The 17,228-nt window shown below is 40.2% G+C and overlaps 1 protein-coding gene across 1 annotated transcript in view; it reads left to right on the top strand.

The window, feature by feature from the left end:
* The first annotated feature begins 236 nt into the window (after nt 1-236).
* The window catches only part of FGF9 (fibroblast growth factor 9), a 36,020-nt gene continuing 19,028 nt past the window's right edge, over nt 237-17,228 (top strand). The window contains exons 1-2 of the mRNA XM_015814879.1: nt 237-513; nt 16,983-17,086. Of these exons, the coding sequence (XP_015670365.1) occupies nt 237-513; nt 16,983-17,086 (381 nt within the window). The remainder of the gene's footprint in view (nt 514-16,982; nt 17,087-17,228) is intronic.

A 17,228-nucleotide genomic window follows, 5' to 3' on the forward strand; every position in this document is an offset into this window, starting at 1 on the left:
GCGATTATTGATGGATTAAAACAGAAATCTTTTTTTTTTTCTCCCACCTTCCCTCTATGTAACTGCAAGTGGAAAGGGGGGAAGAACGGAGCGGGAACCCATTCTTTACAAAAAAAAAAAAAATTAAAAGAAGAACAATCTTAGGTTGGCCACCAGCAGTTACAATTTGCTGCCCCCCCCCCCAAAAAAAGCCCTTACCTTCCCCCTCCTCCTCCTCCCCTCCTCCCCCCCTCCTGATGGCTCCTTTAGGTGAAGTTGGGAACTATCTCGGGGTCCAAGACGCGGGGCCCTTTGGGAACGTGCCCGTGTTGCCGGCGGACAGCCCGGTTTTGCTAAGCGACCACCTGGGGCAGTCCGAAGCAGGTGGACTCCCCCGGGGGCCTGCGGTAACGGACTTGGATCACTTAAAAGGCATCCTGAGGCGGAGGCAACTCTATTGCAGGACTGGATTTCATTTAGAGATTTTCCTCAATGGTACGATCCAAGGAACCAGGCAAGACCACAGCAGATTTGGTAGGTATGGGCGGTTGGGTGCCACCCCTGGTGGCCGTGGGAGGGCTATGCCAGAAGTCGTCCTGACCCCTTTCCTGCGCAAGGGGGGGGGCGGGGAGGAAAAGGAGTGGGCGCTGCTGGGGGGGATGGCACTGTGGTGAAGCCCAGCAAGTGTCCAAGTAAGAGTGGGAAAAAAGAGCATTGTAGCTTGATAAAAAATCACAGATGCGGCCCGCGCTCTCTCTTTCTTTCCTTCCTTTGCTTAGGAGTAAATGCGAGCGTTTAATAACGAGAGGGAAGGGTCCTCTTTCCGCAGAGGTGCAGCCCGTCTTCCAGTGAATCCGTTTCCAATCGGGGCAGGAATTCTCTGCCTGTTTAGCTGGGCGTCTCTTCAACTCTTTTTTAAGTAAGCGCCAAGCAGACGTGCAGAGAATTGGGCTTTTCACTTTCGTAATCCTGTCAAGTGTTTTCACGACCTGTTCTCCCTACCCCCCTTTCCCATCTGCTTCCATCCACCTGCCTAAACTGCAGCAGACCTTCTCGGCCGTCTCGTCCCTGCACTAGTTCTTCGCCGCTGAAGGGACCCCTCTTTTTTTTCTTCCAGAGAGAAGGGCTGTCCGAACACAGCCAGCCCCGCTGCCTGTCGGTACCGGCATAATAAACCCAAGATTTTTTGGTCCCGAAATAATTCTAGTACGATTCTTCTCAGCCAGTAGACAGCTCTGCTTTCCCAGGGTCTCCCATCCAAGGAGACCAGGTCTACCCCTCTTAAACTGACCAAGTTTTAAAGATTCTGTTCTGTTCTGGAAAGGAAGCCTTTGCTTATCTTCGCGTTTCTGTTGCATGTCCGCATTCTTAGATACCCAATATCAAATGAAAGACCCGCGCTGGCTAGCAGCTGAACACAGACTTCGCTTAAAGTTTTTGTTTTTTTTTAAAGACCTCTCTCAAGGAATTTTCTCTGTGACTCAGCATAGACAGCCGATGAACTTGTTCAGCCTTTCCCAACTTGCCTTACCCCAGAGGTCCTGGAATCTTTGTCCCCAAATAGCATGATTTGAGAATGATGGGAGTTGTAGTTCCTATCTCTTGAGGGGTGGGGCTGATGCCATGCCACACATTCATAGGGACCGTCCGCGAGTTTTGGTTTATATCGCTGGGTTTTAAGTCGCTGGGTGTGATTTAAATGCACGGACCGAACTTTGGAAAATGGATAGAATGAAGCAATCCCACTTAGAGAGCCGGGCTCCAAATGCTGTTGGAAGGAGTTGACTTGCGGGGAAATCCACCTGACTGCACTTGGCCCAGATCATAAAACATAAAAGTTCAGCGGTGATTTCCCTTCCCTTTCCACCGCCGTGCTTTAAAGCCAGTTGTTACTGAACAAGATCTCCATTTCATGTCTTTTCACTGCTTTCAAGGGCCATTTGGAAATGCCGCAGTTGGGTAAGGAAAGGATGTCCTTCGAAGGGGAAACGTGAACAGGTCTTCTTATAACCCTCCACCTCCTTTTATTCTGGCCTGAATTGGGTTTCCTTAGCTCTGAGGACACGCATCCGCTTTTCAGCCCACCCCCAACACGGTTTTCGAAGAGAATCAGACTTGCGAGGCTCCTAAGAACACCTTTTCTAATAAAAGGTTGTTAAAAGTGTGGCCGTCTCCTACACGCGGGTGTGTGTGTGTGTGTGTGTGTGTGTGAGAGAGAGAGAGAGAGAGAGAGACATTGAAAGGAATCTAAGAGGAGGTAGCAATTCCCGAGGGAAGAAAGTTGGGCTATTAAACAAGAATTGGTTTTGAGCCTGCTCTTGTCTTCCGCACGCCCCTTTTGCTCCGAAATGGCCCTTACGCAGCGGTTGAGATCTGGTGCAGGGTGTGAGCCTGGCTATATGTATACATATATATGCGCGCGCTCAAAAGACCGGGCTGGAGGCGTTACGGTACATTTTCGGGCGCGAGGTCGAAAGCCGGAAGCGGCGGTGTGTTAAAAGGCGAGGTCTGCAGTCGGGTCTAATGCTCAGCACCAGTCCGCGGACTCAGCCGACAGCAGGTGTACGGTGGCCGAGCTGAACCTGCTGCTGCTGCTCCCTCGCGCAATTGCGCGGCGGCGGCAACAGCAGCAGCAGCTCGAAGACAATGCCGCGGGGTCCTAAACTCCGCCTACTCCTCTCTCCACTCGCTTGAGGTGGCCTTGAATTAAATAGTCAGTCCCCTTTATAGGAGAACAGTTCCTAAAAAAAAAAAAAAAAATCTAAGGGGCACTGCTATGCCATCGGTTCGGAGGAATGCATCATTTGCAGTTAAATTCAAGAGTCTTTCTTTGATTTACAATGGCTGTCCATCCTACCTGCTACAACTCCAGGCTCTTAAAGTGGAGAAGAAAGACCTTTGTGGATTTTGAAGGGTGGAAGGCTTAAGAACCGTGAGACTTCATTAGTTACTGCTCCCAGGAGAGCAGATCTGATGGCTAAGAAGACAGTGGCAAATCACTTATTCATTGTTATCAGGGAAACATCATGGGCTGTCCATGTGGAGAAAATTTGCTTAGGAGACTTTATTACACAGAATGGGGAAATTATGCCAGCTAATATTCTGTTTGATAAATCAGAAATAGTGTTTTTTGCTTCTTTGAATGTAACAAAAATTCAGCTGTTTTCTTATTTGAAAAGAATAGCTTTGGAGTGGTATACTGGAAAAATTGAAAGATTAGGTAAAGTGATAGAGCTTGATGTGATGATATCCTCTTTTCTAGCATGATGTTTGCAGAGTTGTCAAAAAAAAAAAAGTCAAGTGGCATCCACCACCATGCAATCCAACCCCTTACCCTTTAAATGTTCATCACAATGCACACTGAAAAAAGGTGGTGCTTAGATTACAGTACTAGCTGTTGAGGTTTTTTTTTTTTTTTGCATCCCCTGGCAATACCCTTGTTTTCTAGTGCTGTTGGAATTCAGATCTGGTAATTTTGGGCTGGGTAATTGTGGTTGCTGAAGTCCAAATTGTGTAGAAAGTGCCAATGTAGTCAATGTGTATAGTAATAAGTAGTAAATATGGGTTTTGCTTCATCACAGCAAATTATACAGTGAAAATTATAAGGCTGCAAACCCCATGACTACCCATTTAGGGCAGATTCCACTGAATTCAGTAGCTATTTACATATAACTTATTGCTCCACCATTAACTGAATAAATCCAACTTCCTTGGTTGATAGGCCATATTTTCAGCATGCATATATTGTATGAAGCAAACTCACAGGTGCTATTTCTGAAGCTGTGCAGCCTGCAATCTGATTTACAGTATGTCCAGCTGTTGTAAAGGAATCCTGATTGTAGATGAACTAGATTAATAGAGCAATAAACATGAAAGAAATAAAAGCTGCATGCACAATTCAGATTCCTGGAATGGCACCTGCAGAGCACAGGTGACTCCAAAAGAATAAAAACCACCTGTGGTATACATTATATTTTTTAGAGAGGGAAAAACCTAGGAAACAGCCTCCCTGAATATCCTTGGCAAGACATCAAGCTTTATATATCTTGACTTCTTTTATACCTAGTTTGGTTTCTAGATTCTACAGAGACCAGGGCAGTTATATAAAAGCTGTAGAATATGCTTTTTAAAAAGCTTGCCTTTTTATTAAGATTAGTAGCAGAAATTCATTCACTCAAAATGGAGAGTGTAATCCCATCCCTAACATTGATTGATTTCCATTCAATTCAGAGGAATATTGTCTTAGTATGTTTGGGGACTGCAGTTAGTAATGCAACTAAGATATTCATAATAGCTTCTAAAAAACTCTTCCCCAGTGCCTTCCAGATGTGCAAATTCCAAATTTCCAGCATTTATCTAGAAGGCACTGGGTCTGGAAAGGCTGTTCTACAGTCTATCTCTCAATAATTGTATATAGTTTTCAGGTTATTTACCCATTTATTTAGGCAACCACCAGATCTGGACTGCAAAAATTCAGGCTATTTATGGTAGAAAGATAGAAAACTCTTTGCTGTTTTCTAGCAATTATACTGATTTTTGCATTTGATTTAAAGTCCATAGTAGCTTCATGCCAAAGAATCTAGTGCATAAATTCACTGTGTTTACACCCTCCTCACATTGGTAAATGTGTTCAGCGATGTAAAAAAAACTATGTGCCATTTTTATCTTGCTGTAAAGTTTACACCGGAATAAATCTGTTTAAACTGTGATAGTGTTGCTTTTTCCGCAACATTTTTTTAGTCTTCTGGACTTGAAACGCGATTCTGGGTGACCAAGCCCATTTTTTAACATGTCACTTATACAAAGTATCGCGGTCTCCCAAAATTTACTCAGCAACGTGTCTCTAAATCCACGATCCCTATAAGTGGGGTGGAAAGGCGTGCCTCTTGCGTTGGCCCTACTCTGCACTACCACTACACGCATCCTTCGTGGTTTTCTGTTACTGCCCCTCCCCTTTCCGCAGTTAGCTGCTGGCAAAAGGAGGGGAGAGAGAGAGAGAGAGAAATTGACTAAACCGCAAAGTAACCATCCACAGTTTAGTCAAATAAATTCAGCCCGAGTAATTAAAGGCCGCGGAATTGAGACAGAACGCACGCGCCATTGGGAGCCGCGCGCTGTATTCAGTGAGCTCTACGCAAGAGCGGGCAGGGAGAACCCGGCAGCTGCGTGACAGGACGGTTCGCATCTCACGGATAAGGTTGGAGGGCCAGTTCTGACGTAGAGAAACCCTGGTGCAAGGTTAAGCCCAAGCACCGTTCTGAGGGGGAGGCAGGGCGGGGCGCACATCTCCGTGAAGCGCGGAACGTCCTCAAGCGAGGTCTTGCGAGGCCCTTCCACCCGCCTTGCAAACTGCAGTGCACCCAAAAGTAGAGGGCTGGGCCACAGGAATCCGGAAGGCCGCTAGGTGGTGGCAAGCAAAGTAAGCACAAACTCTTGGGAGTCCCCGTGGTCGTCCGGAATTGTGCATCACAAAAATGGGAGCCTTGTTCACGGCTCCAAGCGGCTTTCAATGTCACCCCCCCCTTATGTAGACTGTCCCTCGGGACGTAAAATCCAACTACTGCAGGTGTTGCGGTTCCCTCCCCGCCGTTCATTATTTCCCCGGAGCGGGCTAGGAAATTCAGTTGCAGATAATCGCTCGGAAAAGGAGAAAGGGGGGCCTGCAGTAACACTTTTGGGGACAGTATGCGGAGGAAGCCCTTCTCTCTTTTGCCCAGGATATCCGCTGCTTTCCCCGGTTGAGGCCTTTGAAGAAGGTAGTGCCGAAGGCGGAGGAGAGAGGCAGACGCGCGAGCCTCTTCCCTCGGAGGAATGACCTCGCCTCGTGGCCCGCTTTTATTTCCCTCGTTGCCTGCGGCTGCTAAACAGAGCTTGCTGCTTCAAGAGCTATTTTTGTCTTTTGCTCGCCCTTTCTTTTTCTTCCACCGTGCAGCCGCAGAGCCCAAACTGAAATTCAGCCTACAGGCTTGTTTTAGTTTGTGCTCCCATGTAAACTGAGGGTTAGCTGTATGTATCTTCCTTGTTTATTGTTTCCCATTTTCTCCCTGCTCTAAAGAGCTTGTACAAAAGATGAAGTATCAAAGACTGCCACTTCTGAAGGAGACCTCCTTATTTTCTACTGTTTAGAAAGCAAGATTAGAAAATGTGAGGGCAGCAAAAACGTTCAGGACTTTTGTGGGGGGGACGTTATGTAGGTAAAAATTGTTTGACATTGGAACATCTGATTGTCCTTTACACAATTGGAAAGATTTAAATGGATGCTCATTTACCAGGGAAGAGGAACTGAGGAGCCCTGGGCAGATCATGCATTGAACAAGGGATTGCTTGGTGTAGGTTTATCTAACATTATGGTTCTACAGCTGGTTTTGTACAGCATGCCAGGCTAAGATAGAGTTGGACAGTATGTAATTTTTGTATGGAAGCCGGGTGATTCTCTTAATCTGTTGGGTGAATCAGAACATCAGGTAAAGCTGCAATACGGCTTATTATTTGGGCAAAATATCTTATGTGAACTCTGGGGAAGGGTCTAATGTTGAAAAAGATAGAAGAAAGGAGGACCATTAGTATCAAGGTGAATAGACTTAGTTACCATAGTGATAAGTACAGTGTTGAAAAAGTTGAAGGACTAGGTTAGGGACAGATCATGAAGAAAATATATCTGTAGCCAGTCAATAAAGTCTTGATGGTATGTAATAAATCAAATGTAAACTTAGGAAATGTGTTTAATTCAAATTTACATTTTAGTACATTGTGTAAATCCAACCTGTGGAGGAAGTTAAGCAATACAGAGTGCTTGGGGCCATCTATTTGTAATTTCCCAGTTAAGTCCCAACTTCCATAGTTTAATCTATCCATACCTACACTCATATCAGAAGTATTTAATCAAATATGTAAATGATATGACTGACTCTCCAAACAATTTAGCTGAGGATTCAATTTATTCAGAAGAACAGAAGTAACAGAAGGGGAGGATGAGTTATGTTAGAAGTATCTATACCTGCTCAAAAATCTTCAAGAATCTTGGGGAAAAGGGGCCTTTGAAATGGAGTTGAACTCTAAGAGGCAATGGGACTGCATCCATACAAGCATTTGGGGAAGAGATTTATCATTTGCTTCTTCAAAGATGCTTTTTCAGCACAGCCTAATTAATATCCCTGGAATTTTCAGTTGGTCCTTCATCAAGCAAACTTTAAAACTTAATAGTAGACTGTTGGAATGCTATAGACATAATTTATCTTATAACAATATATTTGGCAATCTGTCTTCTGACATTCTGATTAGCAAGCTATTGAAATGTTGGTTGGATGACTTAGCACTTAATTAGATATGACCATTAAAAAGCTAACTGTCAGATTGTTCCATCTCCTCCCCCACCCCCCCATCCAGAACTGTTTCATCGCTAGATTTGACAATGTGTTTGGCAGGACTTGTTGGAAAAGTTTGACTTCTGACATAATTTGGGATTAATACCTATGGATGTGGCCTTATTGAGTGGTGTAAATTTTCTGACCATGATCTCTCAGGTGGATTGATTAGATAGGCATGTAATCTGACAAGATTGGTTTCTCCTGAGAAAAAATACTGATCACTAGCAGAACTCAGTTTTGTCAGAGTTATGCTTTTCTGGTAGTACAGTTTAAATTTAAATTAGCAGAGACTAACATAACCTTTGATGATAAACATGAAATATTAAATAAGTTGGCTTAATAGACAGATAACCTTTATTGTCATTTTTTACTGTGGGCACAATGGCACACATTAAAAATGAAATTTAGCAGAGAGAAATATAAAATGATCTTAAGAAAAATAAATGAACTCTACATGTATAAGATAGTATTCTGGCTTGGTAATGTTATTGGTGAAATAGGAATAATAGCTTATTGAGAACTAAATATAAGTTGATATGATGTGGTTGCCAAATTTAAATTACACAAAATAATTGTTCCACTTTATTCTGCATTCTGGTTACCATATTTTAAGAAGGATTTAGACCAGGGGTAGGCAACCTTGGCTCTTATGACTCGTAGACTTCAACTCCCAGAATTCCTGAGCCAGCATGGCTCAGCTTGGAAACCTCTTCCTTTCCCCTCAGCATGGCTGGCTCAGGAATTCTGGGAGTTGAAGTCCACGAGTCATAAAAGAGCCAAGGTTGCCTACTCCTGATTTAGACAATAGGGATGATTAGGAGTCTAGGAATTAAGTTCTCAAGGCAGGTGGAAGGAACAAGGCATGTTTAGCCCTGAGAAGAAGCTGTGGTAGAGGCATATGGGAGCACTCTGTAGCTACCTGAAAACATATTGCCTAGAAGGAGGTCTCCCATGTCTTAGGACAGGATATGGAATGCATTTGAGTTATGGGAGAGCAAATTCCAACTGAATATTAGAAGTTCTTTTCTTTTTCCTTATAATAAGAGCAGTTCAAAGATGTGTGAATGTGTGCACTTTTGAATTAGTGTTGACTCCTGGCAATTGCCAGGACAAGTCTTTGCAGTTTTCTTTCCAATATTTTTGAGAAGTAGTTTGCCATTGCCTCCTTCCAGGCAATATGTGTGCCAGGCCCAAGGTCACCCAGTGGTCATCATGCCTAAGGTAGGACTGGAACTCACAATTTCCCAGTTTCTGCACCAAACTAGGTCTCTTAGTTCAAAAGTAAAATCAAGTAACTAGAGAAATGGTGAGCTCCCATTTACTGAATATATTCAGGTGAAGGTTGAGCAATCATCTGTCAAGGGTGCTTTAATTTGGATTCTTGCTCTGAGCAGGTAATTGGAATCAGAGCTTCAAATAGCTCTTCATTCTGTTACCATAGTTGTCTTTTCTGTACATGAGTGGTAGGCTGTCTTTAGGCCCAATAGTCCTTTTGGCATTTTTGGATCTCTCAAATAGCTGGAATACAGGACAGTTTATCTCTTATCAAAATGACTACCCTAATATCCTGACTGACACCTTTTCCACCTCCCTGAAGGAAGCTGTTGAAATTGCTTTGCCTATTTAAGTCCCTCAAATACTTCCTACTATTCAAGTTAACTTTTGTCTTTTTTTCCCCTGGGCAGGTGTGCATACATACAAACTAAACTGTGGGCTATGGCAAACTTTAAAATTTTCCAAGTCCGGTAGTCCTCTATTTAACAACCATTCAGTTAGTGACCATTCAAAATTATAATGTCACTGAAATGACCAGTTGTCATACTTATGACCATTGCAGCATCCCCATAGTTACATGATCAGAATTCAGGCACTTGGTAACTGGCATATAGTTATGACAATTGCACTGTTCTGAGTTCATGTGATCATTTGTAATCTTCCAGCCAGCTTCTGACAAGCAAAGTCAGTGGGGGAAGCCATATTCACTTAACAACTGGTGATTTGCTTAACTGGCAAAACTCAACTGTCCTGCTTAGCAACATAAATGTTGGGCTCAATAAGTTGAGGACTACAACTACCTGTATATCTTGCAAAGACCCCCAAGGAAGTGACATTTATAAGATTTTAGGCCACATCATCACCATTTTTGGCATCCATGACATTTATATGTCAAACTGCAGAAGTAGGGTATTCCCTTTGTATTATAAATTCTTTCCTAACTTCTCGCAATAAATGTATGAAACAGTAAACACCACATATGTTACCCTGAGTTTGTTGAAGGAAAAATGAGATGGAAATTAAATCCCATATCTTGATTCTTAGAGGTCCCTGCAAAATATAAGCCTTCCTGTCACATACACACCTGCCTGTTTTAATGATGGGCATTTAAAAAAAAATGAAACATTTGGCAGCTGTGTGGATTTTCCCTTTTCTATAGAGTTATAGATTCCTTAAATAAAAGATGCCTGTTAACTTTTATTATTTATTCTGTTCTGGAAGCAGAGCCAACACTTTGAAATGGGGAGGCATTTGGCAAATATATTTCCCATTACCTTCAGGGAGTTTTCTTTACATTCTTCTCCAGGCAAAAACAATTTCTGAATGGAAGATAATTAATCCTCTTAGATGGAAGGACAGGAAATTAAAAAACAAAGCAAAAACATTCATGTTTCTGGAGAGGGTCTGAAGAGTCCCTGTTTTTTCATTCTTCTGCAATCTGTGACCTTCCACTCATAGCTTGTGACTCCAGCTCACATTGGTGATGATGCAGCAGTCAGATCTTTTGCAAAGACTGGGGAAAAGCTGCAGCTGCAACACAGTTGGGATTTTCAGAAAGACTGCAGATGAAATGCAGTGACTGCATATTCTACATTCAACTATATTGCCAACAGTTTTATAGAATCTGATGACACAATTGCAATGGGCAGGATATTTTCAATTCAGCAGATAGAAAATACCTGTATCATTAAGCTGGCCCCCAAACCCACATAGTCCTAGTGGCTTGATATATTAATTCCCTTTAAACTGGACCTTTTCATTAGTTCTATGGGTGCATCCAGCTGATACAAGTATTGTTTTTGAACAAGTGATGCAAAATGAGTGGATTAAAAGGAAGCTAATTATGAATCTAATTTAATAGATACCTTCAGATACTGTTATAAACATTATAGTTTTGGTTATAAGAGGGCTTAGATATCCTCCCCTTCTTAAGATCCTGTTTTGCATCATGGGTGTATGGGAAGACACAATTTGTCTTGATTTCTTTTTTGTGTGGAGTTGGGGAGAGGTATTTAATTTCCAGCTTTTCTAATACCTGCAGCAACTAAAATAGGGGGTTTGTTCTCAAATTGTGCTTTTGCATTTCCTTGTTGGTCAGTTGCAAGGACTACAGATCAGATTAGAATGATTTGGTATGTTCCCTACTTTTTCAGGCTGCAACAATTCACACTGCTTTGGAGGTAGTGCAAGCTGAAAACAGTTTGGTATGAAAGTACTGTATTGTCTCTTTTAGGTGTTCAGCTATGTAGCAAACCATAATGTGGTTTGTTTGGTATTGGCTTAGCGTGATGGTTGGTATGTGCTTGTCAGATTTTTATTTATTTATTAGTTTTATTTCCTGCCTATCTTGCCTTCGGATGATTTATGACTTGGTATTTTACAGGTCCTCCCATTAAGTTGATAAGCGTATCCAGCATGTGTCTTCCAAGCCAACATTTGTAAAAATGCTGGTGTTCATAATTTAGTGATTTAAGCATTGTCAGTCTCTGTTATAGAAAGTAGAGTGTCACAACTGTACCCTGGATATCTCTCATTGCCATGTCCTACTTTTTGATGTACTGATTGTTACCTCATTATTTCTGAGTTGGAAATTTCTCCTTGGTGTTTAAAATTCTCCTTGGAACTTGGAAGTATTTCAATTTTCAGCCGTTCTTTTCCTTTGAAGAGTACAATTAGATAGTTTTACTTGCTAAGAAACATACATGTGAAACTTGCCCACTTCTAAGACTAATACTTTTGGCCTTGAATTCTGTGTTACTTTATGTCTTCTGAAATTTTTTTTTGAATAAGTGATGCTCAGTTTAATACTACTAAGTTGAACTATAACCCTATAACCTTTTCTCCATTTTTTTCATTTTCTTTATACCTAAATACTAAACTGTGATTAATTATAATGGGCAGGGAAGATAGGTTCCACATTCAGTCTGAAATTGACTTGTTTGAAATTATCATAGTTACAATTAACTGACCCATTGCAAACTGTTAATCTAAAACAATTTTTAAAAAATCTTTTGCCATAAATAGTGCTGATCTCATTGCTAATTCTTATTCAATCTCAGTAAAGATGCCAGGGAATGGTAGTTTGTTTTTAATGTGGAAAAGGGAAGAAAAGCAAATGATAAATCTTCCTGGGGTGTTTTTCAACCCATCAAGCACCACCTACTAGTAGCAAAAACAGCCACCAATTACTTCCTTAATGTCTCTTGTGGGAATGGGTGAATGTAACTAAGTACCTTGAACAGCTGGATTAGCAGTGGTCAAGTTGCCCATTTAATATATCATAGGTATAGAGGTGCCCCTTACCTGTTATCTGTTAGGCATGCTAATTCTGAATGTGGGCCTTGTATTCTTCTGGAAGAATGCTAAATCTGTTTCTCAGAATAGCTTATCTGACAGATTGCAGTCATGGAGGAGAGCCACAGAGTGAAGTGGGAAGGGAAAGGAGTTTTCCTGAAGATTCTGTTCAGCACAGACCTTCCTCTTTGCTGGTGTCCTGGAAGTCAGGTTTTTTTCTGAAGATGTTCTAGCACTCTTTCAAAAAGTGCTAGACCTATGTTAGAAGTACTTGGTTCACTTGAAATGGGAGGGGGTGGCGAGGAATGAGAGAGTTCCTTCCTTAGCTAGTTCTACCATAGAATAACCAAAATGTCATAAAGAGTAGCTGCTTTCTATGCACCTCCTCAAAACAACAAATGATCTTACCATGTGAAAACTCTTTGTAAGCAGAAACACCAAAAACCCTATAGGGAATGGAACCAGAAATATATAGGTAGCAGAACCCATTTCTTTCCTGTTTGAACTAACGTGTGCAGCACTGAATCTGTTCTCAAAAAACAACCCCCCCCAACCATTAAACCCATGTAATAAGGAAACTATGTAATATTTGATCAATGCTTTGGAAGATGCTGGAAAGGCAGTCTGAAAACAATTGTGTTATGCAGCCAAAACCAAAATGGCCTTGGAGGCCAGTGTCCAGTGATTTGACAGGAGAAATCACACTCAAAGCAGCCTAAAGTAGCCAGTGAGACTGGCAAATCCCAATCTCTAACCACATTGGTTGATTAAGCGTTCTAGATTGCATTCATAGTGTAGGTAGAACAGAAAAAAAAACACAATCCCAAAACTGGGATAGGTGAAGATGGTTTTAAGCAGCCTTATTGTGGGCTGGGGATGAGATGATGGTCTGAAGATGACCTTTAAGGTACAGGTAGAAACATATAAGAAGAGGCATTCTTTCAGATTCTTTGACATCAAGTTGTGAAGGCATCACATCTATTGATAGGTAGTACTTACCAAAGAAATAGGTATTTAATACATACAAAACAGTACTTTTGTTGATACAATTGTAATTTTAAAGCTATAGTGGTTTAATGGGTTGCATATAAATAGCAGTTATAGGTTTATTATTTTGTAAATAACATGTTAATTCCTCCAGTGCTAGAGGGAATTCTAAGGTACCTAGGATTGTGTGCTGGGATCAGGATATTCCAAAATATTTTATTGCATTGCTTAGTAATGAAAGTTCCAGTGCTAATTGAGGTCATAAGTTGAGGACTAGCTGTAAGGCAGCACAGCAGGATTTGGGAGAGATTTAAATATTAAGGGTGACAAAAAGCTTTATTCCAGTATTAGAAGGACTGCTAGGAGAAGCATCCTTCTATGGGGCTTAACAATAAGGTAAGTTAAAGTGGGATAGATTACATTACAAAGTATTTAGTTCTGCTGTTGTGGAGAGCAGAACAGATGTGCAACAGTTTTATTTCAAGGAAGCCTTAATTCAGAGCTCAGTTGCAAATTCTAGATTGAAGAAAAGCTTGGATTAAATCTTCCAATTCTACAGCTGGATAGAACTGGGTAAACATAAATCAGAATGTGGACTTCCTGATTTTAAAGATCTACCAGTTATGCTTATAGCATATCATATGAACCTAGCTTTTCTGGTTATATTTAATAAATGATTAAACAGATCATAGTTTAGCATGTTTTGTAAATATAGGTCACCTTTTTGCAGACGAAAAATATGTTTGGTCACCTACCCTTTAAATGTCTCAAGGAGAATTGCAGTCAACTGCATACATTCAGCAGCAAAATGAAAACAGCTGAATGCAGCTTGAAAGAATGTTACATTATACCCAACAGGAAACGGTCATATGCAGCTGGCATGATGATTTATAAATATCTTTACATTCTGATACACAGATTGTGTGTATTACAGATCAGTAATTCAAGGCTATTCTTCATAGCCAAATTAAAGTGCTATCTAGAAACTTATAGTGCTATCATGCCAATAGAAACTTATAACGGTATAACTGTTGCTATCCCATTGGTGGTCCCTAGCTTGTAATGAGCACAGCGCTAGCAAACATTGCTGTCTATATACCATAGATGGCATGGTGGGGTTGGGATGAAGATTCTCTTGGCTTCATTTCGCTTCCATTCCACCCAATATCACCAACTGGGGGAAAACATTCTATAATTCTTTTTAACACGGGATAGGTTAGACAAAAGGTAAAATTTGACAGATGGCTAAACTAGCAAGTTTAATCATTGTTCAAACTTGTTCTGGTTTTGTGTAAATGTTTTTTATATTCAAAGGGAATATAGTGCTTTCCTGGAATAGTTCAAAAGTAGCCCAGTCAACAACTGAGTTATATTTTGAAGCATCAGAAAGAGCTAGGTTTTTCTACCCTTCTTCCCTATCCTGCTTCAGAAAGATCCATGCAAAATTATGCAAAAAATATGCAAAGAGCAAGGATAGCGAAATTGCCCAGATAAAAATGTAGTCAGCTTGTTCTAAATGTCCAATTGATGTTCTAATGCTAGGCCTTATGAAGCCATGACTTTAATGACAAAAGCTGTGAGACCAATGTTCATGAACAGTGGCATTATCAAAGCCTTGGTACATGTAGCCTTTCAGTTAAAATAATTGAGCCCACAGTTATGGTTGTAAGTCATAATGGTCATAAAGCGAGTCACCACATGACTGCATCTGATTTTATGACCATTTTTGTGGTGATTGTTAAGGAGCAGTCATAAAGCAAACCCATTGCTTACTAATGGGTGGTTTTTGGTGGAAACCAGAAGTAAATGCCATTTTCTATAAAAATGTTGTAAATTGCTTTCACATGACCATGGGGTGCTGCAAATATCTGTAAATGAGGGTCAGTTGTGGGGAGGAGGAGCAGCTGTTAGAACTTCAAATCCAGGTTGTAAATCCCATTTTTGGAGACTGTTAAATGGTTGAACTTTGAATGGTTGCTAAGTGATTGGTCATAAATTGAAAACTACTGTATAGAATTTTAAGGAGACAACTTCAGAAGGAGAGATCCTTGTATTTAAGAAACAAGTTTATTTCAACATATATGTGGGGAAACCCACATGGTATTATAAACCAAATGGTATTATAAACCAAATCCAAATCATTTTGTACTTTGATTATGATGGGACTCAAATCTGTCTAACATACCCTAGATTTGTCACTTAAGTAGCAATAGCACTTAGACTTATATATGACTTCATAGTGCTTTACAGCCCTTTCTAAGTGGTTTTATAGAGTCAGCATATTGCCCACAACAATCTGGGTCCTCATTTTACCGATCTCGGAAGGTGGAAGGCCTGAGTCAACCTTGAGCTGGTCAGGATTGACCTCCAGACTGTAGGCAGGATTTGCCTGCAATACTGCATTCTAACCACCTCCAAGCTCCTCCAATACTGAATGCTTGCAGTATTATAGCAAGCATTCATAGTTGCAATATATAAAAGCTGAAATCAATGATTTCATAGTTATCTCAGACTGTTCATCAATTTTATGTTACTTTCAGGAATTATCCATTGTGAACCAGACCCCTGAAATCAACATGGCAACTACATTTCCAGTGTTCTTTTACATTAGTATGGAAGATAATCAGATTTATTAATGCAGAACCCCCAATCAAGGGTTGATTCCAGTTAAGGCCTTTATTGTGCAAACACTTTCACTCACAGATCTTGCCATTTCGTTTTTTTAAAATTCAACCAAAATTTGAGGGAAAAAAAGACTAGACTTTTGATTAGAGGTGTATGGAATCTTTTGTGTGAAAATACCCAAGATGTAAGTTTAATTCTTTCTAATTGACTATGGTAAATACTCCTAGTAGAATATTGATTATTTTGACTTATTATTTGATAAAACTGTTATTCTAGTAATTTTAAATGTGTAGATTCCAGTAGGCCACCGTCATCCAGGTTGTAAATTGGATGCCTTTGCAATGATGAATAATATATAAAACAAAGCTCAATAATAATTGCATAGAACTTTACATGACAAGTTACAGAATTTCCCCTGTCAATTTTTCCCTTGCTGAATTTATAATGCTGAGATGGGTCATTGCATCCTGCAATAGCTTTTTTATAAAAGACGTACAATTAATATTTTACAAAATCTAGTGTGTGCTTTTCTACTAGTCGTTTTCCTTATGCATTAGTACAGATTATAACTTTATTCTCTTCCATTAAAATTCTCTCTCCATTCTCATTCCAATAAACCGTTACCTGTTCTCGTGTACATTTTAAGCCTATGCTATAACCATTTTTTGAAGTTTTCAACATTTCAGTCATATTAAAAATTGATGTTCAGAAAATGTTTTGTTTAGACATTTTGAGTTAAATTCTGCTTTGTGTTTAACCAGATTCTGAATAAATATTGTGGTGCTTTTGCCCTTTAAAGTAGCCCTCAAGTGTTGTTTCTAACCTATCTGTAGGTTCTGGCACGTGAACAGTTAGCTGAGTAATTGGATCTGCTGAGGCACTTCACTAGAAGGATTTATAAAATAATCTTTGAACAAGTAATTTTTTTTGAAGGTCTCATCTTTTGGTTTGACTTTCATATGAAGCCTGAGTTGCATAATTTCAGAAAATAAGGACGAGTCAGGTATCCCCCTTTCTGACTAACAGATTTTATTAACAGGCCTAAGTTTTCATCAGCTGCAGCTCACTTTATCAGATGCATAGGGTGGCTAGATTGATGAAGAATATAAATTGGGATAAAGTGGGGGAGGGAAGAGGAAGATGAGTTGGTTGTGCAGATAACATATCAGATTACAGGTACCTTATTAATTAACAGATGTGTACGTTAAAACCCGTTGTCTTTATTCTTTCTAAATGATTTGTTCTTCTGCAATAATTTGAGGAAAAGCTCAACACTGTTTGTCTTATGTATTAGAACTGCCTGTAGCTCTAATAACTGCTGATGTGTTGACATTCTTTTTGGTAGAAAAACAGCTACAATTTTAGCAATACGTCTGAATCAATTAAAAGTCAACACAAGTATTAAAACAGGAGAATGAAAGCTAGGTTAATACGCTTGCTTTATATATTTTGCAGGTATCCTGGAATTTATCAGTATAGCAGTAGGCCTGGTCAGCATTCGAGGGGTAGACAGTGGACTTTATTTGGGAATGAATGAAAAAGGAGAACTATATGGCTCGGTAAGTATTTTGCAGTTTAAAATGTCTCTTTACCTAGTCAATTTTATTATTTTTGTGTCTAATTGGCTTCTTTTACAATATATTATTCAACCATATCATCAGCGATTATGTAACATCATTAGGAAGATACCCAAATCTATCA

Source organism: Protobothrops mucrosquamatus, unplaced genomic scaffold, assembly GCF_001527695.2.
Source record: "Protobothrops mucrosquamatus isolate PMUCROS unplaced genomic scaffold, P.Mucros_1.0 scaffold291, whole genome shotgun sequence".
NCBI lineage: Eukaryota > Metazoa > Chordata > Lepidosauria > Squamata > Viperidae > Protobothrops > Protobothrops mucrosquamatus.